This window comes from Fundulus heteroclitus, unplaced genomic scaffold (assembly GCF_011125445.2).
Source record: "Fundulus heteroclitus isolate FHET01 unplaced genomic scaffold, MU-UCD_Fhet_4.1 scaffold_46, whole genome shotgun sequence".
Lineage (NCBI taxonomy): Eukaryota > Metazoa > Chordata > Actinopteri > Cyprinodontiformes > Fundulidae > Fundulus > Fundulus heteroclitus.
Window position 1 is genome coordinate 1,070,689 of NW_023396879.1, and position 27,982 is coordinate 1,098,670.

Below are 27,982 nucleotides of genomic sequence, written 5' to 3' on the forward strand. Positions count from 1 at the left end.
CACACGCTCAGCGGTGGACTGGGACAAAAAAAAAAAAAATCGGCCCTGGCATTTTGGATTAGACTGGCCCACCACATTGTCATGGTTCCTAAACAGGCGCGCTTGGCCTCCCCTGGGATTGCGCAATCCCATGTTAACTGCGCTGGCTTCCATTCTGTGAATGCATCCTCCTGTCTCTAGATCATAAATTCAATTGTTTAAACAATTATGAGCTGATTTTCCACAATTTAATATATGTGGATTACGAATTGTGTTTTGGTCATCAAACTGTGCAGGTAACATGTTTTTGTGCTGCTGCGCGAACATAAAAGGCAAAGAGCTGGTTGTAGGTGAGGCCGGCAGTTCATTGGCCTCTAGGCAGGGGGCGCTCAAGGAGCACCGCTCCTGATCCAAAACGTAGAGCGACAGCAAGTTATGGATGTATTATTAGCGAGTTTTGCTAAACAAGTAAAGCACTTGAAAAGACTCTAAACATCCAGCTGGAACAGGACTGATGAAGGAAGGCTTTCCTCCTTGGCAGTGAGCTCCACTGAGACTGAGAGACTTTTAAAACTGAAGAAGATAATGAGAACTTTTACTGGAAAATGAAGATATTTTTGTGCAGAAAGAGCGGCGCATGGACTTAATTTATAAGTAGAGGTAAGACAGCGATAATTATTCATGTTTTGTTTCTGTAATGAAATGTGCTTAATGTGGGTTATAGTTTTAGAATGTGTTACAAATGCAGAAATCCATCATAACTCAAACTGTTACAGTCAAATGACAATTTATTTTTATTTTTTCATCAAATCAATATTTTTCCATGTCTCTTGGTGAATTAATTTGGCTCAATCAGTCGCCTTCAGCTCTTTGCAATGAGTCTACTCTGTAGAGTGTATATATATTTGTAAATCTGACTGATGACGTCAGTGCCTCACCAGCTATGAACCCTACCGCACGTACGTCACTGACTACAACCACCACCACCATATTTTACATCAGACACCAGAGCAGATGAAGGGCCTGCTGTTGGGAAAATGTCAGTCAGTTTGACACATTTCGCAGCGTCCGTTTGAAGAACTTTCTTTTTTTCGCGCAGTTTCTCTGCGCCTCCCTTGCGTTTCTTATCCATTACTACAGTGAACACCGCTGCACAAAGTTCCACATGGAGTGTGAAGGTGTTTTTCTACTTAATGGTTGGCCTAGCCCTTTAGACTGTCAGGGATGGTAACCAATGGGCTGCAGTAGCCTGTGGTAAGGGCCGGATGATCGGAACAGACTCTTGCGCTGCTGATTTTATTTTTCTTCATGCATTATGCAAATATAACGAGACCAATATATAAAATAATAATAAAATATTAATAATAATACATATTATTAATATACATGTCGGGTCTGCCGGCCCAAACAGCACGTCGGCCCACCGGGAAAATGCCCGATTACCAGTCCATGCCTGCACACGCTTTAGAAGCATACAGCTTCTCACCTGTGAGTTTTCATATGTCTAATCCTACTACTAGAGGAAGTAAAAGATTTATCGCACACTTTACAATGATAAGGCTTCTCGCCTGTATGAGTTCTTAAGTGCTTACCCAGGCTACTGCTCTGGGAAAACGTTTTTGCACAAGTTGGACAGGAAAAAGGCTTCTCACCTGTGTGTGTTCTCATGTGACGAGCTAAATGACTGTTAATGCTGAAAGATTTGTCACACGCTTTACAATGATAAGGCTTCTCACCTGTGTGAGTTCTTATATGTTCAAGCCTACTATTAGAGGAAGTAAAAGATTTATCGCACACTTTACAATGATAAGGCTTCTCGCCCGTATGAGTTCTTATGTGCTTACTCAGGCTACCTTTAGTGGAAAACCCTTTTGCACAAGTTGGACAGGAAAAGGGTTTTTCACCAGTGTGCGTTCTCATGTGACGAGCTAGACTACAGCCAAAACGGAAAGATTTATCACACATTTCACATGCATACGGCTTCTCGCCTGTATGAGTTCTTATGTGAATACTCAGGCTACCTTTAGTGGGAAACCCTTTTGCACAAGTTGGACAGGAGAAAGGTTTCTCCCCTGTGTGGACTCTCATGTGGACATTTAAATTACTTTGTCTGGGGAAACCTTTTCCACAAAGCACACACAGTAAAGATTTCTCTCCTCTAGTTTTCCTAATTTGATTAGTCAAACATCTACACTTGGTGAAACATTTACCACATGCTTCACAAGGTTTATTGGTTTTATGTCTTTTTAGTTTTGAACCATCACTGTGATCTTTGGTTTTCTCTCGTCTCTTTTTACGCTTTAGCTCTTCATCTGTGTTTGATCCTGACTCTTCTTGATTATTATCCTGCTGATGCTGCTTCTCACCTTCAGAGGAGTCTGCATTGGGAAGTTGGTTCATTTTCTCTTCTGGTTCATTTGTGTAATTTTTTAAATCCAGAGGAGTCACCTTAAAGGTGCCAGCCTCCTGCTTCTCTACAAGCTGCTCCTCATCCTCATTACTCCAGAGATCCCCATGTTCCTCTTTAATCTCTACAGGTTCTGGTTCCTCCTTTGTCACGTTCATCTGTTGCAGTTCAGGATTAACTTGATATAGTTTGTCACAAGCAGAAAACCCTACAAAGGTTTCTGTCTCCTGCTTAACAAGTTGCTTTTCATCTGGAAAGATACACAGTCCAAGCTGTTCTTCTTTAATTCCTTGAGGTTCTGGTTCTTCCTCTTTCATGTCTTTGGTGTTTGGTTCCTTCAGGTTAATAATGAAGTTCCTCTCTTGGCCACTGGCAGATTGATCAGCAAGAACCTTCCAAGAGAACAAGAGGATTTGAAATGTCTGAGGAATGAAAAATAGAAGAAATTAATTATTTTTACAAAGTAAAGTGTAACTTTCATTCAAACCCAGAAAATGTCATTGCCTCCCAATCAACATCCTTAATTGAAGCTCTGATAAAAAAATCAATCCACACAACTAGGTTAAGGTTACAAAGAGTAGGTTCCTCAATCACTCTCCTGTTAAATGGTTCACTACACTTCATCTCTAAATATCTTCCAGGAGGATGTGGGTCTAGGTAGACATGCCCTCCTCCATGTGAATGGAAACATTAAAGCTTGGGGTCCTAAAATCCCCTCTGACCCATCTTCAAAAACAGGTAAGCAGCTGTACTCAGAAGAAGTAGTCAGAAAAACAATGTTCACAGGAAAAATCCTATCCTGAAAACAAATCCAACTGTGAGACAGCCATCAGCTGTTGTAGCTACACCACTCCGTCACTACAGCAAACTGAGTAAAAGTCTGGTTGCCTCCGATTTAAACCTGTTTTTGCTCAGCACAAGTGCAGCTAATGACCAGCACACAGACCACCTGATGTTAACAATGAGCTTTAATTAGAAAAGTTGCATAGATAAAACCCGCGTTGCAACTCTTAAATAAAATATGTTTGCGAGACAGTGAGGAAGAGTAGAAGAAAGACAGACCAGCGCTTCATATGGACATTATTTCCTGTAAAGTAAGACGCTGTGATTGTTTTCATGTTCATGCATTATTCCCCAAGGCATTGCGCACTAACGCAGTGGTGGCAGGAGGCCAGCTGGAGATCAGACGTCATTTTTTAGATAGTGGGAAAGGAGTTTTAATCCAGCTTTAAGCGGCTTGACCACCATTAAAAAACGTTTATACACAGGTTTTAGTGGCAGAGTGAAAGAGAAAGTACAAAAAACCTCACAGCTCAGATGAACTGCCTGTTTAGTTGAAACAGAAGCTGTTTGGTCAATATGAATTACCATTTAGATTTGATATATAAATCACAGGATCGGCCAAGCTATGAAAAAGTGCGACCTATAGTCCGAAGATAACAGTAACAATACATGTGATTAAACATAAATAACAAACATACATTATTTCAATGGAGTTTTAAAAGCTATAAAAACTAACAAACACCCGCCGCATAATACACCCAAACAAGCAACATACTCCACCTCGACACTCAAAACAAAAATAAACAATGCTTTCAATACAGTAATCTTTGTTTTAAGGTATTCTTAAAAATGTTTTGATTTTGGATTTTCGTGACGCTACACGGGAGTAAACTCCATTCTAAAGACCCTCAAAATAAGATAGTTTTCTTCATAAAATTACTTCAAGGACTTGGAACTAGAACTTTGTTGTTGATGACTCGGCATGATACGTGCTCATCTCAATGTCCACTGAATAATATTCTTTAAAATATAGATGTGTATTATAAACCATAAGCTTTTGCATAAACAACAGAAGACTATTTTACTTTTTCCTCCTCAATTAACCAAAGTTTAAGATGCATCTGGTGCAGACTGGTGTGAAAGGAACACTGCAAAACGACTCTGGCTGCTCTGAGCTATTTGAAGTTTTCTCAGCTGTTTCTGTGTGGCTCTGGACCAAACTACTGAACGATACCGTAAATGAGATAAAACAAGACCTTGGCCTACATTTTTCAACACAGTAGGTGGATAATATGCAGAACATTTTCTTTACATGGAGATTCCCAGCCCATAATACTGACTGTGTGGTCAATCTGATTTAACCAGGCTAATAAATTGTCTAATCTAATGACCAGCAGTTTAAATTTGGTGAACTGCTCCATCTTGGTATCCTCAATATACAAATTAAGTGAAGTAATATTTGGTAACGTATACCTACTGAAAAATGTCATACATTGAGTTTTGGAATTATTCAATAATTTATCCAGTTGATTCTATTTCACCCAGTCCACTACTGTATTTAGCTCTTGCTGTAGACTCCCATTCTGTTCCGGTATCGTTGACGCTGCGGTGAGCAGTGTGACATTATCTGCACATTGTTGTCTAACTACTCTGTCCTTCCGGCAGAGACAGATAGCTCTCCCTCTCAGGAGAGAGTTGTGTACCTGAAGGAGCGGAGTGATATTACACACCTGGGAAGATTATTTGGTGCACCTTATAATCCGGTGTACCTTATGGTCCAAAAAATACGGTATTTTAATTTCATATAGAGCTGTTTACCATTCCTCAGTCCTCATATGTGCTAGTGCAGCATTAGTTGAGAAGCTCTGCCTGTATCCATGCTGTTACCAATTCATAGAATAACCCATTATTTGATTAAAAATTATCCTCTCCAAAATCTTGCTCAACACTGGGAGTAAACTAATCGGTCTGCTGTTTGAGCCAATAAAGCCTGCTTTTGCATCTTTGAGTAGAGCTATAGTTTTTGACCATTTCCAGAGTTTGGAAAAAGTGCCACTTAAAACCAAGATGGCGCTGCGCGGACAGCTGCCAGTCACCTCGGCTGCGTCTACTTTTTTCCTACTTTCTCTTCTTTATAGTGTATTTTGGAGTGTTTTTATATTAGTGAATACCAGATACGGTATTCCGAAATTATGTGCACCAAAGAAGCCAACTTTTGGGACTCTAGTTGATAGAATTATTCTTACTATGTCCTATATATTTTATCTTATTTACTATGTTCATTGCATTTATCATATATATTTACTCTTTACTACTAAGAAGTTTTAAGGTTTTAGATATTAAAGTATATTTCATGTGGCTCATCTCTCTCTAATCTTTGCAGAAGACCTGCAGAAAGAAAAATATGTTGTGACTATAATAAGTGTTTTTATGAACTCTATTCATCCATCTGGAGTGCTTACGTATAAGTGTACTGTGTGAACTCCTTGGTATTATCTCGAAGGTCACAGAGTGTTTTGCTTATCCCTACCCCCTAGCTTGACAATGGAACCAGGGATTCCTAAATAAAAAGAGGAGGCGAAGGATTTGTTTCAGAGCGAGTTTTGGAGATCTGTATTAAGCATCTCAGCTCCTCTACTTGCAAGATTATTTGAAAACCAAACCTTATTGTTGTCTCTCCTTCTTGTGTTGTTAATGAATGTTTTGGGTGTTTGAACCTGACACTAGTGCTGAGTTTTCTGCTACTTTAGGCACGTTTTGATGCTGCAAGGGGAGACTCCCTGGTCCGCGACTCCAGAGGCCCCATTGCTGCTCTCTGTCTGCTGGCTGCAGGCATGAAAACGGGTCGGAGCGAAAAAGGTGAGAAGGATTAAACCCCTCCAGGGCGCCGAGGGCATGCTCCCCCAGAAGAAAAGTTTGTATCATTTAATTTAAAGCATCAATCTAGAGCTCTTTAATAGAATAATCAAGCAAAGTTACAGGACAGTAGGGATGGGTACCTTTCACATTTAAAGCGATACAGTACTGGTACCTGGGAATTGATACCGGAACTTAGCGGTACCTATTTTCACTACTTTTATGTTGTTAATGTTAGTTTAATAAAATCTCTAATTTTTATTTAGCATATTTATTTCTTAATATATAAGCTTGTATGAGTCTAGAAATGAACCTTATTTAAAAATGTATCAACTTTATACACTGCCTGAATCCACAGCACATGAAAGGACAGTTAGAGGCACAGAGTGAACGAGGTGAACACGGGATAGAAGCTGCGTGTGAATAAAATTTAGCGAATTGTTTTAGTGCAACTGTTTCAGAGAAGAATAAGAAAAAAACTAGATTTAAAAATATTTTATTTTATTCAGCTTTGTAAATCAGTGAGGGACACGTTTGCAAAGAGGGAACAGAGCGGCTCTCCTCTTTGCTCTGACTACAGGTGAGTTTCAGGAAGAGGCAGCAGCTGCTGTCAGGTGTTTTCTCCACTGCTCATCAGCAAAGTGCTTTAATTTATTTGGGACAATTTGTTTTATTTTTGTGATTACTCCTTTCAACCACAGTTAAAAAGCAATGTCTTGTCTCTCCCCCTCTTCCTGTCAGCCTACTTTCTCAAAAAGCGAGCCACTAGAGCCGCAAAAAAAAAAAAAAAAAAAAAAAAAAAAATTATTTATTACCTATTTTACGACATTTTAATATAGACTTTTTTCTTCTATTGTTACTGTAACTACTTTTTTCAGTTTTTAGTTATTTGAGTAAATGGAAGTGTAAGAATTAGAGTGTAAGAAATTAGAGGACTGTACATAGTTGGATTTCAAATTGAAACGCAAATGTATCTTGTAACAGAAAAGTAGGTTAATAAATACAATATCAATGAAAGGATTCCAAAAAAGTAAAAAAAAAAAAAATTGAATTTTTTCTCAAGTTTGAAGACGTTTCGCTTCCCATCCAGAAAGCTTTCTTAATTCAAAATCAGCATATGAACAATGAAAAGAACATTCACACCAATTTCTTACCTTCCACAGACTAACATTCCTGCTTTTCTATAAGCAGCACGTCCTGTGACATGACAGAGAAACTAAAAATAAAAGAATGGCTATCTTTAACGTTCATTTGTTAAGTTAGATCTTAATGAAGCCAGGAACGTGGTCACTAAAATTTAATGTTAGCTTGAGTCAGTCAACGTTACCTTGAGGCACTCTGCATGAGTGGTACTCTTTAATAAAATACAATGAAAAAGCAGTTCTCCATTCTTAAAAAAAAGGTTTATTAATACTGTCAATAACTTAAAAAGTACTTTATTCAATATTATTGTACATTTGGGCAGTTGCGTTTCTTTCTGTTTTAATCCACTAACTGAACAATAACGTTCACGTTAACGTTCGGCGAAAATTAACATAATCTCTTAGTTTTCATTAAAAGTTGCGAGGTCTGGTTAAACTGTTGTTAAATTCATCTTCTTACCGTCAGACTCGCTTTTGTTCCTCGGAGAAAAGCCTCCAAACAGCCCAGAGTCCAATAAGTGTCCAGTGTTCTCAATGAGAAGTCACTTTTTCCCTTTTCCTCTAACAGGAAACTTCTCTGGCCGTTAGCTTCTCAGTTAGCTCTGATGCTAACTGCTCCCTCGCAGGCTGTCGCTTCTTCTAAAACGGAGACAAATAGCGGTTAAGACGAGCTGCACATGCTGTCAGAGTCTAGGAGGCTTTAGCTTTGTCTCTTACCCAGTTCTCTGGTTGGCAGCTTAAGGCCTCACAAGACAAGTCTAACGTTTTTTTTGGCCACATGTACAGTTGAACAGTGCTGAACTTTCTTCTCCTTCTTCGTCGGATTTTTGGCGGTTGGCACGCAACGAAATAGTGCATTACCGCCACCAACTGGTATGGAGTGTGGATCTTCTTCGTCTTCTTCTTTTCTATTATGGCGGATCGCAAGCAACTTTAAGGTGCGTACCGCCACCCACTGTACATGAGTGTGAAGCAACATTACTTTACATCTATTAAATTAAATTTTTTAATTTTGTATTCTGAAAATAAATAAATAATACTTTTCTTAATCTATAAATATCCTTTATATTTCCTTCATTTCCCAATAATCCTTTAAGACTCCATTCTTAACCTGTCCTTTATACTATTCTTCTCAATTTCTCCCTTTCAGGTTCATATGTTTTACAGTTCATCAATACATGTTCTACATTTTCTGTCTCTCCATATCCTTCACATTTATCATAATTTTCCCTCCCTATTAAATATAAATTGTCATTTAAATAAGTATGACCTACTCTTAATCTCATCATTATTATTTCTTCCCTTCGGTTTTTCTCATTAATATTTCTATTTAATACTGACTTAGGTACTTTATATAATCTTCTTCCTTTCTTATCTTCATTCCACCTTTTTTGCCATTTTTCAATTTCTTTACTCTTAATAAATGATTTTCCTTCCCCTTTCCCTAAAATAATTGTAATTGTTATTGCCTCCTCTAAAGCCCTCTTTGCTAATTTGTCTTTTCATTTCCTTTTACCCCTTCATGTGCTGGTACCCAACAAAATCAAATATCAATACCACCCCTGTATGATCTAAATAAACTCTGCTGAATTTCTAATACTAAATCTTTCCTATTATTTCCGTCTTCCTGAATACTTTTTAAAACTGCTTTAGAATCCGTGCATACCACCACACTGTCTGGTCTGACCTCCTCTACCCATTGTAAACTCAGTATGACTGCCACCATCTCTGCTGTGAAAACAGATAGTTGGTCTGACATTCTTTTAGAAATGTGTATTTTAAACTCTGGTATATATAATTCTATTCCCACACACCCTTTTAAATTCTTAGAACCATCTGAATATATTTTAAGGTAATTATAATATGAGTTTCTTAAATATACATCAGTCTATATCCCTATTTCGTTTAAATTCCAATCATTTTTTATTTTAAGAAGTCTCATGTCTACATTTATCTCAGGAAATAGCCATGGAGGAATAACACTAATTGGATAAATCTGTGCTATTTTCTTATCCATACTTTTTAATCAATTTGCTTATAACCCATCCAAATCCATTATTATGAAACTTTGAATATTCCCAACAAGTTTGTAGAATTTGCACGAGAGGGTGGCCTCCCTCCGCATTCGTGTGGGGGGATGGGTTCTGACTGTTGTTTGCCCTTATGCGCCAAACAGCAGTTTGGATTACCCACCCTTTTTGGAGTCCTTGGAAGGGGTACTGGAGAGTGCCCCTCCTGGGGACTCCCTCGTTTTGCAGGGGGACTTCAACGCTCACCAGGGCAATGACAGTGGGACCTGGAGGGGAGGAATGGCTCACCTGATCTGAACTCGAGTGGTGTTTTGTTGTTGGACTTCTGTGCTCGTCATGGATTGTCCATCACAAACACCATGTTCAAGCATAAGGGTGTCCATATGTGCTCTTGGCACCAGGACACCCTAGGTCGCAGTTCAATGATCGACTTTGTTGTCGTTTCATCTGATCTGCGGCCGCATGTCTTGGACACTCGGGTGAAGAGAGGGGCGGAGCTCTCCACCGACCACTAGCTGGTGGTGAGTTGGCTCCGATGGCGGGGGAGGAAGCCGGTCCGACCTGGCAGGCCCAAACGTACTGTGAGGGTTTGCTGGGAACGTCTGGCAGAGTCCCCTGTGAGGCGGAGCTTTAACTCCCACCTCCGGGAGAACTTTAAACACGTCCCGAGGGAGGCGCGGGACATTGAGTCTGAATGGACCATGTTCCACGCCTCTATTGTTGAGGTGGCTAGTCGGAGCTGTGGCCGCAAGGTTGTCGGTGCATGTCGCGGCGGCAACCCTCGAACCCGCTGGTGGACACCAGCGGTGAGGGAAGCCGTCAAGCTGAAGAAGGAGTCCTACCGGGCTTTTTTGGCCTGTGGGACTCCGGAAGCAGCTGATGTGTACCGGCAGTCGAAGCGGCAGGCGGCTCGGCTGGTCGCTGAGGCAAAAACTCGGGTATGGGAAGAGTTCGGAGAAGCCATGGAGAAAGACTTCCGTACGGCTTCGAAGCGATTCTGGTCCACTATCCGGCGTCTCAGGAGGGGGAAGCAGTGCAGTACCAACACTGTTTACAGTGGGGGTGGTGTGCTGCTGACCTCGACTCGGGACGTCGTGCGTCGGTGGGCGGAATACTTCGAAGACCTCCTTAATCCCACCAACACGTCTTCCATTGAGGAAGCAGAGCCTGAGGACTCTGGGTCGGGTTCTCTCATCTCTGGTGCTGAGGTTGCCGAGGTTGTTAAAAAGCTCCTCGGTGGCAAGGCCCCGGGGGTGGATGAGATTCGCACGGAGTACCTTAAGGCTCTGGATGTTGTTGGGCTGTGTTGGTTAACGTGGCTCTGCAACATTGCGTGGACATCGGGGGCAGTTCCCCTGGATTGGCAGACTGGGGTGGTGGTCCCCCTATTTAAAAAGGGGGACCGGAGAGTGTGTTCCAACTACAGAGGGATCACACTCTTAAGCCTCCCTGGTAAGGTCTATTCAGGGGTTCTGGAAAGGAGGGTCCGTCGGATAGTTGAATCTCGGATTCAGGAAGAGCAGTGTGGTTTTCGTCCTGGCCGTGGAAAACTGGACCAGCTCTATACCCTCAGCAGGATTCTTGAGGGGGCATGGGAGTTTGCCCAACCAGTCTACATGTGCTTTGTGGATCTGGAGAAGGCATTCGACCGTGTCCCCCGGGGGATCCTGTGGGGGGTACTCCGGGAGTATGGAGTACCGGACCCTTTAATAAGGGCTGTCAGGTCTCTGTACAACCGGTGTCAGAGTCTGGTCCGCATTGCCAGCAGTAAGTCGGACTCATTTTCGGTGAGAGTTGGACTCCGCCAAGGCTGCCCTTTGTCACCGATTCTGTTCATAACTTTTATGGACAGAATTTCTAGGCGCAGCCAAGGTGTTGAGGGGATCCGTTTTGGTGGCCTTAGGATTGCGTCTCTGCTATTCGCGGATGACGTGGTCCTATTGGCTTCATCAGGGCGTGATCTACAGCTCTCACTGGAGCGGTTCGCAGCCGAGTGCGAAGCGGCCGGGATGAAAATCAGTGCCTCCAAATCCGAGACCATTGGTCTTGAACCGGAAAAGGGTAGAGTGCCTTCTCCGGGTTGGGGAGGATGTGCTGCCCCTAGTGGAGGAGTTCAAGTATCTTGGGGTCTTGTTCACGTATGAGGGGAAGATGGAGCGGGAGATCGACAGGCGGATTGGTGCAGCTTCTGCTGTGAAGCGGGCGCTGTACCGATCCGTTGTGGTGAAGAGAGAGCTGAGCCAAAAGGCGAAGCTCTCGATTTACCGGTCGATCTACGTTCCTACCCTCATCTATGGTCACGAGCTTTGGGTCGTGACCGAAAGAACGAGATCCCGGATACAAGCGGCTGAAATGAGTTTTCTCCGTAGTGTGTCTGGGTTCTCCCTTAGAGATAGGGTGAGGAGCTCAGTCATCCGGGGAGGACTCAGAGTAGAGCCGCTGCTCCTTCACGTCCAGAGGAGCCAGTTGAGGTGGCTCGGGCATCTGGTCAGGATGCCTCCTGGACGCCTCCCTGGTGAGGTGTTCCGGGCACGTCCCACCGGGAGGAGGCCCAGGGGAAGACCCAGGACACGCTGGAGGGACTATGTCTCCCTGCTGGCCTGGGAACGCCTTGGGATTCCTCCTGAGGAGCTTGCCCAAGTGGCTGGGGAGAGGGACGTCTGGGCCTCCCTACTGAAGCTGCTACCCCCGCGACCCGACCCCGGATAAGCGGAAGAAGACAGACGGACGGAAGTTTGTAGAATTGTTGAAGTTACATTTTCTTCCATGCTACTTTTAATTTTCATCCAATACACCAGAGCTAATTTCATTCTTCTCATTTCTAGTGGAGTTTCTCCAGTCTGTACTAAAAGAGCGTTAATAGGTGTCGTTTTCACTGCTCCTGTACATATACGTAAAGCCCTACTCTATAATCTATCTATTCTTTGTAATGTTGTTTTAGCTGCTGCACCATAAATAAAACTGCCATAATCTATTATTGATCTCATGAGAGCCCTATATATGTTTAATAATGACTGTCTATTCGCACCCCAATTATTTCCAGCCACAGCCTTTAGTAGATTTATAACTTTGTTACATTTAGTTTCCAAATTATCTATATGTGTTTTCCTTGTATAAGAGCTATCTAACCATAGTCCTAGGTATTTAAATTCTGCAACCCTTTCCAACCGCTGTCCATATAATGTTATTGTTCCTATATCAATATTTCTCTTATTTGTAAAAACCATGAAACAAGATTTGTTTGCTGATAATTTAAAACCCCGTTCATAAGACCATTTTCTACTTTATTAATTGCTTTCTTAATATTTCCTACTACATATTTTATATTCTTTCTTCTCATCCATATGGCCCTATCATCTGCATATAATGCAGATTTTATACATTTATCAGTATCTGAAAAAATATCAATCATGATATTAAATAATATTGGACTCATTACACTACCTTGAGGTATTCCATTTTCCACAATAAATTATTTTGAATAATCATTCCCAAACTTCACCCTTATTTTTCTATGCATCAAAAAAATTGCTATCCAATTATACATCTTCCCACCTATTCCCATCTGCTTTATTTTTATAAGTAACCCTTCTCTCCATAATGAATCATATGCTTTTTATATATCAAAAAATACTACAATCATTATCTCCTTCATTTTTAACGCTTTCTCTATATCATTACTGACTCTAATTAGTGCATCCATTGTTGATCTCCCTGTTCTAAATCCGCACTGGTATCCATTAATTAATTCCTTATGTTCAAGAACAAACCTTAATCTACTGACCCCTATTTTCTCCATCCATTTACTTAAATGAGAAGTTAAAGCTATTGGTCTATAATTATTTGGACTGATAGGATCTTTCCCTGGTTTATTAAACGGTAGAATTGTTGCCCTTTTCCAACTATTTGGTATTAAACCTTCTTTCCATATTCTATTGAATAATTTTATATTAATTTCAATGTTACTTCCGGTATCTGTTGAAACATAGCATAACACAATTGATCCTCCCCTGGAGCTGAATATCCTGTCCCTTTCAAAACTGTTTTAACTTCTTTCATAGTTATATTCATGTCTAATGTTGATATACATTTTGTACATTTTCCCAATATATTTTTATGATTTCCAAGTTTTTGTATCTTCTGCCTTCTATGAATGTCTGTAAGATAATCGCCATTATGAACTACAGCAAATATCTTACCTAATAAATCTGCCTTATCTTTATTTAAAACTATTATCTCCTGACCTCTAACTAAGGTTGGTATTTTAACATCATTCCTTTTCCCCGTCATTTTCCTAAACATTGACCAAACATTCTGTAATTTTATTTCTGAACCTATTGAGGAACAATATTCTCTCCATCTTTTCTTTTTTGCTTCCTTAATAGTTTTACGAACCATTGGTCTTTTCCTTTTATATTCAATAAGATTTTCGGTTGTTAAATTTTTCTGTAATATTTTAAATGCCTTGTTACGATCCTTAACTACTTTACTACATTCATCATTCCACCAAGGAACTACCTTTTTCTTACCTATTATTTTTATTCTTGGTATGCTAGAACTTGCTGCATTTAAAATATTTTCTGTTATCTGCCTTGCACATTCTTCAATGTTGCCTTTTAATGTAACCATATGACTTGTTTTCTCACAATTAATTTAAATTTTTTGCCAATTAGCTTTATTAAAGCACCATCTTGTTAATATGAAATCTTCTTGCCTGTTTATATTGTCATCAATTATTGTATTTACTGGAAAATTATCACTCCCTATTGTAGACTCCCAGGTGACATCCCATTCACATGAACTAACAAAACAATCAGATATTAATGTAATATCAAGACATGAAACTGTATTTTTATGTATATTCACTCTTGTACCTTTTCCATTATTAAGACAAACTAATGACCTCTCATTCATTATTTCTTCAACTATGTTTCCATTATAATCTGTCTTCCTGCTACCCCAAAGACTATTGTGGGCATTAAAACCACCACACCATATTTCTCTTCTATGTATTTCCCTGCTATCTCCTTAAATATTTCACTATAAAGATTTTTACATGGATTATAATAATTAATAATTTTAATATTTCCATATTTTCTTACATTAAATATTTCTATAATAACACACTAATTCTTTATTCATGGGATTTTTCTTATAAGCTTCCATCTTTAATAAAAGTGGCCCATCCTCCTCCACTACCATTACTTCATGGTAATAGCCGGTGAGCCGTCTTCTCTGGATGATGTCACAGTTAACAGAACGCCAGACCAGGTGTACCTACTATGAAGAAAAAGAGAGAGAGCAAAAAGTTAAAAGCTGAAATGACAACAGTCATTTCAATGTAATGCAATGCAAAACTGGAGAACAGTAGAAATCAGTAGAGTGAGAAAAATAGGCCCTGATGTCCTCCAGCAGCCTAAGCCTATAGCAGCATAACTATAGAGGTAGCTCAGGGTAACATGAGTCACTCTGACTAGAAGCTTTGTCAAAAAGGAAAGTTTTAAGATTAGTCTTAAAAGTAGACAGGGTGTCTGCCTTACGGACCAAAATTATGTTTTTGATAGCGGGAAAAAACTATATGTGAATAAAATTTGATAGTGAATGATGTTATAACAGCAATATTTGATTTATTTTTACAGCAGCATTATCAGTGAATCTAAAAAATGTCAGAGGATTACTGAAACTTTAAATAGATAATCTTAGCTACATTAATCTTAACCAGACATACAATACCAAACCTTTACTGGCATTTTGCTGCTGATTATAGTAATGTTATATTATTATTCTCACAATATACAAGCAATAATATGTTCATGTGAAAGGTTATTTTGTCGGAGCCCTGACTTCATCAATCCATCAATTTGAACACGACAATCCCGCAGGGGGCAAAGGCATCTTCTCTTGTTTTGCTATGGCCAAGTAGGAGAGGTGACTATTTCCCCCAATTTAACAGGATCTACTTTTAATGTATTTCTATGTATGCTACTCCCAAAACTTGAATATTAACCAATGACAGTAACATTTTTAGGCCCCCGATCACTTCCTTTTTTCTCAACTAAGCTTTTTAAAATAAGAAAAAATATGTAGCAATGCCTCTGATAAAAGAATATTTTTAAAATCTATAAATTACAGCACCTTTAAAATGGAGTTTTACTGTTTTTGGTCTTTAAAAACACAGCTTTACCATATTTATAAAAAGTTCAGCAAAGGTTTAACAACAGGTTCCACACAAAGATCCCTAAATAAAGGTTCTTATTAAAACAACCCCATATTTAATGAAATAATTTTGAGCCTAGGTACATAGTAATGAGTAGAAACATTCATATAATCAGCAGGATAACATTGTTACACATAACATTCAACAGCAAGGCATTGAAAGGTAAGACACGTTTGAAAATTGCTTTTATTAAAGTGTGAAATACTCCTCACTATACATTCATATGTAAGGTAATTTGCGTGTAATGATAACATTGCAGAATTTCTAGACTACGATGAAAGTAATTTTCGACAAGAATATCTGATTGGGAAATTGCTTGAAGGAGGTTTTAGGTAAAGGATGACAGTATTGATCTGGATAAGAACACTAGTTGCACTCTGTTGTGTTGTGCTAGTTATCTTGAAGGGGTGACTTAGTGAACTATGAACAGTTGGCTGCTGATTGCCTGAGCCAAGACCACATCGAAAAGAGCCGCTCTGTCAAATCACCTCCTACAAGCAGTGAGACAACATCAAGACCTCATACAAGCCCCAAAAGCTGAGTTTTTATGTAAGCTATGACCACAGAAAATTCCACATTTCTACCTTTAACATTCATACAATTACAAATACATTCTGTACAATTAAACACAAAAAATGTTCAGGGTTACAAGAGGTAAACAAACAGTAACCATGTTTCACTTTTTGAGTTCATGCAGGAATTTAGTAAATATGGGTGATGTTCACATCCCCGAGATGAAACTGAACTCTAAAAGGCATGTTTGCAACAAATCAACCGCAGACGTCATTAAAACACACATTACATCCGCAGTGAAATATGGTGATGGCAGCATCATGATCTGGGCTTTTCTTTATGGAAATAGTTTTTGTCAGGGTGGGATGAACTATAAACGGCGCTAAAAATCAGTCAGGTTTGCTGGTAAAAAAGTAAAACTTCCTTGAAGGATGAATAGATAATTTCATATTTTGGTGTCACATGAGCCCAAAATTTCTCCAAATGAACAACAGAGGAATGAGAAAATGTAATCTCCTAAAACCTGGCTCTAATATTCTAACAGTCATTCTAATTATTAAATACCACACCAAGGAAGATCATCAAGTCTTTTATAGTTGTTCAGTAGAAGCAGAAGTTGGAACTTGTGTTTTAAAGGAGAAGTCCGGTCAACAAGGAAAAATCAGTGGATCATTAGCTATACCTAAAACTAATATGTTTGTGGTGATTTAATAAATTTAGGGTTAATCAGTAAAAAAATAGAAACAAATTGTCCTCACAATCACTGATCCCGGGGGCGGCCATTTTTGCCCATATTTGGGAACATCACAGGATGTGACCTCACATCCTGTGACGTCTCTGTGTGGTAAGGCACTGCGCTCTACAAGCTAATAGGGTGTTTTCACTGACGTCACTGGCCAACTTCCGGTCCGCCATATTGGGTGGCACACTTCCTTATCTCTAGTTGTCTTACACGTATTATCGTATCGCGAATGGATAAGTACGCCAGCACGCTAGAGCGACCAGATAAGGACGTATATCTGAGGAAATGTTCCGTGATCGACCATACGGACCCGTATGCCCTCCACGGTGCCTTGTTTAGCCGTAATCCAGATGATTGGCCAAATGTAGAGCACGGCGACATAGTGCATTACCTGGTGTTCAGTGAAAACCCTCTGCACACTCTTGAGGAAATGAGAGCTTACAAGGATCTAGAGGCTCACAACCAGTTCACATCTGGTTATGTACATCAAGGAAATCGCCATCATACGTGGACGGGTGAGTTTTAATAAGATGGTAAAAATGTAAACAATCCGACGCAAATGTGTTGCAAATGTGTTGCACCGCCCGCCGGCGGCGGGCGGTGCGCAAAGGCGCTTGGCTGCAAGGCCGATCGACGCCGCTCGCGGCTTTAATTATTTAAGCAGAACAATGACCAGTGCAAAATTAAGTTGTATTTACCGTATTGGCGCCGGTAGGAGCTGCAGATCATAAAGCCAGCAAACAGTGGGAACACAGCAACTCGTTCAAAGGTAAGCTGCGCTCAGCCGGGCTCTGGCTCATGCTAACCGTTAGCGCTAACAACCACTCGCGCATGTAATGTACTTTTAACTTGCTGCTATGTGTTTCAAACGTTTAGAACACACTCTCATTGACATCGGGATACTGTGGAAAGTTATGTTCGGTCTTACAGCCGCGATCCAAGCGAGCCGACGATCTCTTTATCTCTGTAACTCGTTCAAAGGTAAGCTGTGCTCAGACGGGTTAGCACATGCTAACCGTTAGCGCTAACAACCACTCGTGCATGTAATGTACTTTTAACTAGCTGCTATGTGTTTCAAACGTTTAGAACACACTCTCATTGACATCGGGATACTGTGGAAAGTTATGATCGGTCGACTTACAGCCGCGATCCAAGCGAGCCGACGACTCTTTGTTATCGCTAACAGTTGTTCTCCGTGGTTGCGCCTCCAGGCAGGAAAGCGGTGGAAAATTAATCTGTTTCTATGTTTTTCCCATGGCGATCATGTGTTGCGCTGTTACAGCCCACAATACAGCAACGGTTTACCATGGTTGAAATCAAGTTAAGGTGAAATTAATCAAATTAAAACACGGCTGAGAGAGGGAGTACAGTATGCGGTAGTAATAGGCAGTAGAGGCGGCGGAGGCAGTCAACATGACAGCCGCGGAAAGTAATAAGTCATAACGCCCAAGCCCTATTATTAATATATTCTTCTTATATGTTTTAAATACTTAACAGTTAATTACCTGTGACAAAGTGAGCACCGCAGACTCTGGCGTATTCCATCTTAACACCGTCCAAATCGGACCTGGATATCCGTGTCAGCCATAGGTGACGGCGTTGTTCAGACAGCTGTTTTTCTTTTTCACACTGATTCACTATTACGGCTGGTAGGCGAAAGAAAGCGTTGATCTCCACCTCCACGGGCCGTGCAACCAACCATTAAACACGTTTTCCCCATTGTTCACTTCCAATACTGCCTAAGGCGTCATACAATGCAGGTCAACGGTGCGAAACGACTGCCACCCAATATGGCGGACGCGCTGAGTAGTCACGTGAGCGTGACGTCAGCTGAAAACCCCCTATTCAATAGGAGCTGTTGTATACAGCTACGATCAACAATTATTTTGGATTTACAGAGGACTTCACCATTGAAATTCGCGAGAGCTATTATTAAAGCAACAATGCTCACGTGCATGGCAGTTGGATGTAACAATACAAGTGGAAACAATTTTTTTTCACCTTTCCAGTTCATGATCCACCGGGTTCTTTTGTTGGATTACCTACTTGAAGAGGGAGGATTTGCCATCTAACTTCTGGCCAGAGAGAAAACACGTCGTCTGTAGCCAACATTTGGAAGAAGTATGTCTTCAAGATGACAACAGAGCAAGACGTTTCGGTAGGTTTTTCTTTTTTATAATGTAGAATTTGCCGGAACATTTGTTTACCCGACCAGAGGGGCGGAGGGATACAACACCCTTAGAAAGAATGCTCACTGTTGCAAAGCCCACTTATTTTATGCGACTTTGGTCTTATTTTTTCTAAAGTCGCTTGTAAATTTCATGAATTGCGGGTTGCAGTTTTTTGGGCTTGTTTCTGAAAGTGAAGTCGATTGTTTCGGCTCTAAACTAAGTGACGCTGAAATATCCCTCCGCCTCATAACGCACTGGAGCTCATCCTGACATAGGAGCAGAGTGAGTTAAAGGCAGAAGGAGCAGCCACGCCTGTATTTTCTGCAGTTTACGGCTGCAATAACTGATAACTGCTGAAAATAGATTAGACGGTGCAGATCACCATTTTGAGCAGAGATTGGTTCTAAATATGAGTTTTCACTCCCTGATAACATTGCACTGCACTGTGACGTCACAAACTGGGAGGTGGAAGAACTGTTCTAAACCAAGATGGATGCGCCCAACAAAGTAGATTCAAATGAAAATTACTCTTAATTAAGAAAACTCATCATTTATTGAAAAGTATGTAATAATTTTATATTTAAAGTACTTCATGCAGTTTAATTACTGATTTTGACCGGACTTTTCCTTTAATGATTAAACTGACTTGTATGTTGTGTTTAGCTAATTTACAACAGTTATTGATTTAATATGTATCTGAAGAGTGAGGCCTGTCATCACCATGGATTCTCATGTGGACACTTGGATTGCTTTGCTTGAAGAAACATTTTCTACACATCAAACAGAGAAAAGGCTTCTCACCTGTGGGTTAGCATGCGATCAGCCAGATGACAAATGTTTCTGGAAGACTTAGCACACGCTCAGCGGTGGACTGGGACAAAAAAAAAAAAATCGGCCCTGGCATTTTGGATTAGACTGGCCCACCACATTGTCATGGTTCCTAAACAGGCGCGCTTGGCCTCCCCTGGGATTGCGCAATCCCATGTTAACTGCGCTGGCTTCCATTCTGTGAATGCATCCTCCTGTCTCTAGATCATTAATTCAATTGTTTAAACAATTATGAGCTGATTTTCCACAATTTAATATATGTGGATTACGAATTGTGTTTTGGTCATCAAACTGTGCAGGTAACATGTTTTTGTGCTGCTGCGCGAACATAAAAGGCAAAGAGCTGGTTGTAGGTGAGGCCGGCAGTTCATTGGCCTCTAGGCAGGGGGCGCTCAAGGAGCACCGCTCCTGATCCAAAACGTAGAGCGACAGCAAGTTATGAATGTATTATTAGCAAGTTTTGCTAAACAAGTAAAGCACTTGAAAAGACTCTAAACATCCAGCCAGAACAGGACTGATGAAGGAAGGCTTTCCTCCTTGGCAGTGAGCTCCACTGAGACTGAGAGATTTTTAAAACTGAAGAAGATAATGAGAACTTTTACTGGAAAATGAAGATATTTTTGTGCAGAAAGAGCGGCGCATGGACTTAATTTATAAGTAGAGGTAAGACAGCGATAATTATTCATGTTTTGTTTCTGTAATGAAATGTGCTTAATGTGGGTTATAGTTTTAGAATGTGTTACAAATGCAGAAATCCATCATAACTCATAAACTGTTACAGTCAAATGACAAAATTAATTTTTATTTTTTCATCAAATCAATATTTTTCCATGTCTCTTGGTGAATTAATTTGGCTCAATCAGTCGCCTTCAGCTCTTTGCAATGAGTCTACTCTGTAGAGTGTATATATTTGTAAATCTGACTGATGACGTCAGTGCCTCACCAGCTATGAACCCTACCGCACGTACGTCACTGACTACAACCACCACCACCATATTTTACATCAGACACCAGAGCAGATGAAGGGCCTGCTGTTGGGAACATGTCAGTCAGTTTGACACATTTCGCAGCGTCTGTTTGAAGAACTTTCTTTTTTTCACGCAGTTTCTCTGCGCCTCCCTTGCATTTCTTATCCATCATTACTGTGAACACCGCTGCACAAAGTTCCACATGGAGTGTGAAGGTGTTTTTCTACTTAATGGTTGGCCTAGCCCTTTAGACTGTCAGGGATGGTAACCAATGGGCTGCAGTAGCCTGTGGTAAGGGCCGGATGATCGGAACAGACTCTTGTGCTGCTGATTTTATTTTTCTTCATGCATTATGCAAATATAACGAGGCCGATATATAAAATAATAATAATAATAAAATAATATTAATAATAATACATATTATTAATATACATGTCGGGTCTGCCGGCCCAAACAGCACGTCGGCCCACCGGGAAAATGCCCGATTACCAGTCCATGCCTGCACACGCTTTAGAAGCATACAGCTTCTCACCTGTGAGTTTTCATATGTCTAATCCTATTACTAGAGGAAGTAAAAGATTTATCGCACACTTTACAATGATAAGGCTTCTCGCCTGTATGAGTTCTTATGTGCATACTCAGGTTACCTCTTTGAGAAAACCCTTTTGCACAAGTTGGACAGGAAAAAGGTTTTTCACCAGTGTGCGTTCTCATGTGAATAATCAGGCTATCTTTAGTGAGAAACCCTTTTGCACATGTTGGACAGGAAAAAGGCTTCTCACCTGTGTGTGTTCTCATGTGAATAGCTAAATGACTGTTAATGCTGAAAGATTTGTCACACGCTTTACAATGATAAGGTTTCTCACCTGTGTGAGTTCTCATATGTTCAAGCCAACTACTATAGGAAGTGAAAGATTTATCGCACACTTTACAATGATAAGGCTTCTCGCCCGTATGAGTTCTTATGTGCTTATTCAGGTGACCTCTTTGAGAAAACCCTTTTGCACAAGTTGGACAGGAAAAAGGCTTCTCACCAGTATGCGTTCTCATGTGACCAGCTAAATTACTACAAGTACTGAAAGATTTGTCACAGACTTTACAATGATAAGGCTTCTCACCTGTGTGAGTTCTCATATGTTCAAGCCTACTATTAGAGGAAGTAAAAGATTTATCGCACACTTTACAATGATAAGGCTTCTCGCCCGTATGAGTTCTTATGTGCCTACTCAGGTTACATTTAGTGGAAAAACGTTTTGCACAAGTTGGACAGGAAAAAGGTTTTTCACCTGAGTGGGATCTCATGTGACAAGCCAGACTATCACTACAGCTGAACGATTTATCACACATTTCACAAGCATACGGCTTCTCGCCCGTATGAGTTCTTATGTGCTTACTCAGGCTACCTTTAGTGGAAAAACGTTTTGCACAAGTTGGACAGGAAAAAGGTTTTTCACCTGAGTGGGATCTCATGTGACAAGCCAGACTACCACTACAGCTGAACGATTTATCACACATTTCACATGCATATGGCTTTTCGCCCGTATGAGATCTTATGTGAATATTCAGGTTACTTTTATTGGAAAAACCTTTTGCACAAGTTGGACAGGAAAAAGGTTTTTCACCTGAGTGGGATCTCATGTGACAAGCCAGACTATCACTACAGCTGAACGATTTATCACACATTTCACAAGCATACGGCTTCTCGCCCGTATGAGTTCTTATGTGCTTACTCAGGCTACCTTTAGTGGGAAACCCTTTTGCACAAGTTGGACAGCAAAAAGGCTTCTCACCAGTGTGCGTTCTCATGTGACTAGCTAGACTACTGCCAAAACGGAAAGATTTATCACACATTTCACATGCATACGGCTTCTCGCCCGTATGAGTTCTTATGTGAATATTCAGGCTACCTTTAGCGGGAAACCCTTTTGCACAACTTGGACAGGAGAAAGGTTTCTCCCCTGTGTGGACTCTCATGTGGACATTTAAATTACTTTGTCTGGGGAAACCTTTTCCACAAAGCACACACAGGAAAGATTTCTCTCCTCTATTTTTCCTAATTTGATTAGTCAAACATCTACACTTGGTGAAACATTTACTACATGCTTCACAAGGTTTATTGGTCTTATGTCTTTTTATTTTTGAACCATCACTGTGATCTTTGGTTTTCTCTCGTCTCTTTTTACGCTTTAGCTCTTCATCTGTGTTTGATCCTGACTCTTCTTGATTATTATGCTGCTGATGTTGCTTCTCACCTTCAGGGGAGTCTGCATTGGGAAGTTGGTTCATTTTCTCTTCTGGTTCATTTGTGTCATGTTTTAAATCCAGAGGAGTCACCTTAAAGGTGCCAGCCTCCTGCTTCTCTACAAGCTGCTCATCATCCTCATTACTCCAGAGATCCCCATGTTCCTCTTTAATCTCTACAGGTTCTGGTTCCTCCTTTGTCACCTTCATCTGTTGCACTTCAGGTTCAACTTGAAATAGTTTGTCACACGCAGAAAACCCTACAAAGGTTTCTGTCTCCTGCTTAACAAGTTGCTTTTCATCTGGAAAGATACACAGTCCAAGCTGTTCTTCTTTAATTCCTTGAGGTTCTGGTTCTTCCTCTTTCATGTCTTTGGTGTTTGGTTCCTTCAGGTTAATAATGATGTTCCTCTCTTGGCCACTGGCAGATTGATCAGCAAGAACCTTCCAAGAGAACAAGATGCTGTTAAATGTCAGAAAAGTGAAAAACAGAAGATATTAATTATTTTTACAAAGTAAAGTGTAACTTTCATTCAAACCCAGACAATGTCACTGCCTCCCTATCAACATCCTTAAATGAAGCTCTGATAAAAAAATCACTCCACACAACTAGGTTAAGGTTACAAAGAGTAGGTTCCTCAATCACTCTCCTGTCAAATGGTTCACTACACTTCATCTCTAAATATCTTCAAGGAGGATGTGGGTCTAGGTAGACATGCCCTCCTCCATGTGAATGGAAACATTAAAGCTTGGGGTCCTAAAATCCCCTCTGACCCATCTTCAAAAACAGGTAAGCAGCTGTACTCAGAAGAAGTAGTCAGAAAAACAATGTTCACAGGAAAAATCCTATCCTGAAAACAAATCCAACTGTGAGAAAGCTATCAGCTGTTGTAGCTACACCACTTCGTCACTACAGCAAACTGAGTAAAAGTCTGGTTGCCTCCGATTTAAACCTGTTTTTTGCTCAGCACAAGTGCAGCTAATGACCAGCACACAGACCACCTGATGTTAACAATGAGCTTTAATTAGAAATGTTGCATCGATAAAACCCGCGTTGCAACTCTTAAATAAAATATGTTTGCCATACGGTGAGGAAGAGTAGAAGAAAGACAGACCAGCGCTTCATATGGACATTATTTCCTGTAAAGTAAGACGCTCTGATTGTTTTCATGTTCATGCATTATTCTCCAAGGCATTGCGCACTAACGCAGTGGTGGCAGGATGCCAGCTGGAGATCAGACGTCATTTTTTAGATAGTGGGAAAGGAGTTTTAATCCAGCTTTAAGCGGCTTGACCACCATTAAAAAACGTTTATACACAGGTTTTAGTGGCAGAGTGAAAGAGAAAGTACAAAAAACCTCACAGCTCAGATGAACTGCCTGTTTAGTTGAAACAGAAGCTGTTTGGTCAATATGAATTACCATTTAGATTTGATATATAAATCACAGGATCGGCCAAGCTATGAAAAAGTGCGACCTATAGTGCGAAGATAACAGTAACAATACATGTGATTAAACATAAATAACAAACATACATTATTTCAATGGAGTTTTAAAAGCTATAAAAACTAACAAACACCCCCCGCATAATACACCCAAACAAGCAACATACTCCACCTCGACACTCAGACAAAACAAAAATAAACAATGCTTTCAATACAGTAATCTTTGTTTTAAGGTATTCTTAAAAATGTTTTGATTTTGGATTTTCGTGACGCTACACGGGAGTAAACTCCATTCTAAAGACCCTCAAAATAAGATAGTTTAAGATACCGTAAATGAGATAAAACAAGACCTTGGCCTACATTTTTCAACACAGTAGGTGGATAATATGCAGAACATTTTCTTTACATGGAGATTCCCAGCCCATAATACTGACTGTGTGGTCAATCTGATTTAACCAGGCTAATAAATTGTCTAATCTAATGACCAGCAGTTTAAATCTGGTGAACTGCTCCATCTTGGTATCCTCAATATACAAATTAAGTGAAGTAATATTTGGTAACGTATACCTACTGAAAAATGTCATACATTGAGTTTTGGAATTATTTAATAATTTATTCAGTTGATTCTATTTCACCCAGTCCACTACTGTATTTAGCTCTTGCTGTAGACTCCCATTCTGTTCCGGTATCGTTGACGCTGCGGTGAGCAGTGTGACATCATCTGCACATTGTTGTCTAACTACTCTGTCCTTCCGGCAGAGACAGATAGCTCTCCCTCTCAGGAGAGAGTTGTGTACCTGAAGGAGCGGAGTGATATTACACACCTGGGAAGATTATTTGGTGCACCTTATAATCCGGTGTACCTTATGGTCCAAAAAATACGATATTTTAATTTCATATAGAGCTGTTTACCATTCCTCAGTCCTCATATGTGCTAGTGCAGCATTAGTTGAGAAGCTCTGCCTGTATCCATGCTGTTACCAATTCATAGAATAACCCATTATTTGATTAAAAATTATCCTCTCCAACACTGCTCAACACTGGGAGTAAACTAATCGGTCTGCTGTTTGAGCCAATAAAGCCTGCTTTTGCATCTTTGAGTAGAGCTATAGTTTTTGACCATTTCCAGAGTTTGGAAAAAGTGCCACTTAAAACCAAGATGGCGCTGCGCGGACAGCTGCCAGTCACCTCGGCTGCGTCTACTTTTTCCCTACTTTCTCTTCTTTATAGTGTATTTTGGAGTGTTTTTATATTAGTGAATACAAGATACGGTATTCCGAAATTATGTGCATCAAAGAAGCCAACTTTTGGGACTCTAGTTGATAGAATTATTCTTACTATGTCCTATATATTTTATCTTATTTACTATGTTCATTGCATTTATCATATATATTTACTCTTTACTACTAAGAAGTTTTAAGGTTTTAGATATTAAAGTATATTTCATGTGGCTCATCTCTCTCTAATCTTTGCAGAAGACCTGCAGAAAGAAAAATATGTTGTGACTATAATAAGTGTTTTTATGAACTCTATTCATCTATCTGGAGTGCTTACGTATAAGTGTACTGTGTGAACTGCTTGGTATTATCTCGAAGGTCACAGAGTGTTTTGCTTATCCCTACCCCCTAGCTTGACAATGGAACCAGGGATTCCTAAATAAAAAGAGGAGGCGAAGGATTTGTTTCAGAGCGAGTTTTGGAGATCTGTATTAAGCATCTCAGCTCCTCTACTTGCAAGATTATTTAAAAACCAAACCTCATTGTTGTCTCTCCTTCTTGTGTTGTTAATGAATGTTTTGGGTGTTTGAACCTGACACTAGTGCTGAGTTTTCTGCTACTTTAGGCACTTTTTGATGCTGCAAGGGGAGAGTCCCTTGTCCGCGACTCCGGAGGCCCCATTGTGGCTCTCTGTCTGCTAGCTGCAGGCATGAAAACGGGTCGGAGTGAAAAAGGTGAGAAGGATTAAACCCCTCCAGGGGGCCGAGGGCATGCTCCCCCAGAAGAAAGGTTTGTATCATTTAATGTAAAGCATCAATCTAGAGCTCTTTGATAGAATAATCAAGCAAAGTTACGGGACAGTAGGGATAGGGTACCTTTCACATTTAAAGCGATACAGTACTGGTACCTGGGAATTGATACCGGAACTTAGTGGTACCTATTTTCACTACTTTAATGTTGTTAATGTTAGTTTAATAAAATCTCTAATTTTTATTTAGCATATTTATTTCTTAATATATAAGCCTGTATGAGTCTAGAAATTAACCTTATTTAAAAATGTATCAACTTTATACACTGCCTGAATCCACAGCACATGAAAGGACAGTTAGAGGCACAGAGTGAACGAGGTGAACACGGGATAGAAGCTGCGTGTAAATAAAATTTAGCGAATTGTTTTAGTGCAACTGTTTCAGAGAAGAATAAGAAAAAAAACTAGATTTAAAAATATTTTATTTTATTCAGCTTTGTAAATCAGTGAGGGATACATTTGCAAAGAGGGAACAGAGCGGCTCTCCTCTTTGCTCTGACTACAGGTGAGTTTCAGGAAGAGGCAGCAGCTGCTGTCAGGTGTTTTCTCCACTGCTCATCAGCAAAGTGCTTTAATTTATTTGGGACAATTTGCTTTATTTTTGTGATTACTCCTTTCAACCACAGTTAAAAAGCAATGTCTTGTCTCTCCCCCTCTTCCTGTCAGCCTACTTTCTCAAAAAGCGAGCCACTAGAGCCGCAAAAAAAAAAAAAAAAAAAAAAAAATTATTTATTACCTATTTTACGACATTTTAATATAGACTTTTTTCTTCTATTGTTACTGTAACTACTTTTTTCAGTTTTTAGTTATTTGAGTAAATGGAAGTGTAAGAATTAGAGTGTAAGAAATTAGAGGACTGTACATAGTTGGATTTCAAATTGAAACGCAAATGTATCTTGTAACAGAAGGATTGAAAGGATTCCAAAAAAGTAAAAAAAAAAAATTTGAATTTTTTCTCAAGTTTGAAGACGTTTCGCTTCCCATCCAGAAAGCTTTCTTAATTCAAAATCAGCATATGAACAAGGAAAAGAACATTCACACCAATTTCTTACCTTCCACAGACTAACATTCCTGCTTTTCTATAAGCAGCACGTCCTGTGACATGACAGAGAAACTAAAAATAAAAGAATGGCTAACTTTAACGTTCATTTGTTAAGTTAGATCTTAATGAAGCCAGGAAAGTGGTCACTAAAATTTAATGTTAGCTTGAGTCAGTCAACGTTACCTTGAGGCACTCTGCATGAGTGGTACTCTTTAATAAAATAAAATGAAAAAGCATTCTCCATTCTTAAAAAAAGGTTTATTAATACTGTCAATAACTTAAAAACTACTTTATTCAATATTATTGTACATTTGGGCAGTTGCGTTTTTTTCTGTTTTAATCCACTAACTGAACAATAACGTTCACGTTAACGTTCGGCGAAAATTAACATAATCTCTTAGTTTTCATTAAAAGTTGCGAGGTCTGGTTAAACTGTTGTTAAGTTCATCTTCTTACCGTCAGACTCGCTTTTGTTCCTCGGAGAAAAGCCTCCAAACAGCCCAGAGTCCAATAAGTGTCCAGTGTTCTCAATGAGAAGTCACTTTTTCCCTTTTCCTCTAACAGGAAACTTCTCTGGCCGTTAGCTTCTCAGTT

The 27,982-nt window shown here is 39.9% G+C and overlaps 2 protein-coding genes across 4 annotated transcripts; both read right to left on the bottom strand.

Moving 5' to 3' along the window:
- Nucleotides 1-1,370: 1,370 nt before the first annotated feature.
- On the bottom strand, nt 1,371-27,945 carry LOC118560617 (zinc finger protein 501-like). 2 transcript variants are annotated; one of them, XM_036131950.1, is made up of 3 exons: nt 27,845-27,945; nt 7,628-7,803; nt 1,371-2,778 (listed from the first exon to the last, which is right to left on the bottom strand). In XM_036131950.1, the coding sequence occupies exon 3, from the start codon at nt 2,701-2,703 to the stop codon at nt 1,462-1,464; it is 1,242 nt and encodes a 413-aa protein (XP_035987843.1). In that variant the 5' UTR covers nt 2,704-2,778; nt 7,628-7,803; nt 27,845-27,945; the 3' UTR covers nt 1,371-1,461. The 2 variants fall into 2 exon arrangements, with proteins under 2 accessions (XP_035987843.1, XP_035987842.1); XM_036131949.1 differs by having other exon boundaries at nt 1,371-2,808.
- On the bottom strand, nt 21,074-27,967 carry LOC118560606 (zinc finger protein 883-like). 2 transcript variants are annotated; one of them, XM_036131865.1, is made up of 2 exons: nt 27,845-27,967; nt 21,074-23,340 (listed from the first exon to the last, which is right to left on the bottom strand). In XM_036131865.1, the coding sequence occupies exon 2, from the start codon at nt 23,244-23,246 to the stop codon at nt 21,165-21,167; it is 2,082 nt and encodes a 693-aa protein (XP_035987758.1). In that variant the 5' UTR covers nt 23,247-23,340; nt 27,845-27,967; the 3' UTR covers nt 21,074-21,164. The 2 variants fall into 2 exon arrangements, with proteins under 2 accessions (XP_035987758.1, XP_035987757.1); XM_036131864.1 differs by having other exon boundaries at nt 21,074-23,321; nt 27,845-27,960.
- Between the last annotated feature and the right edge of the window lie 15 nt (nt 27,968-27,982).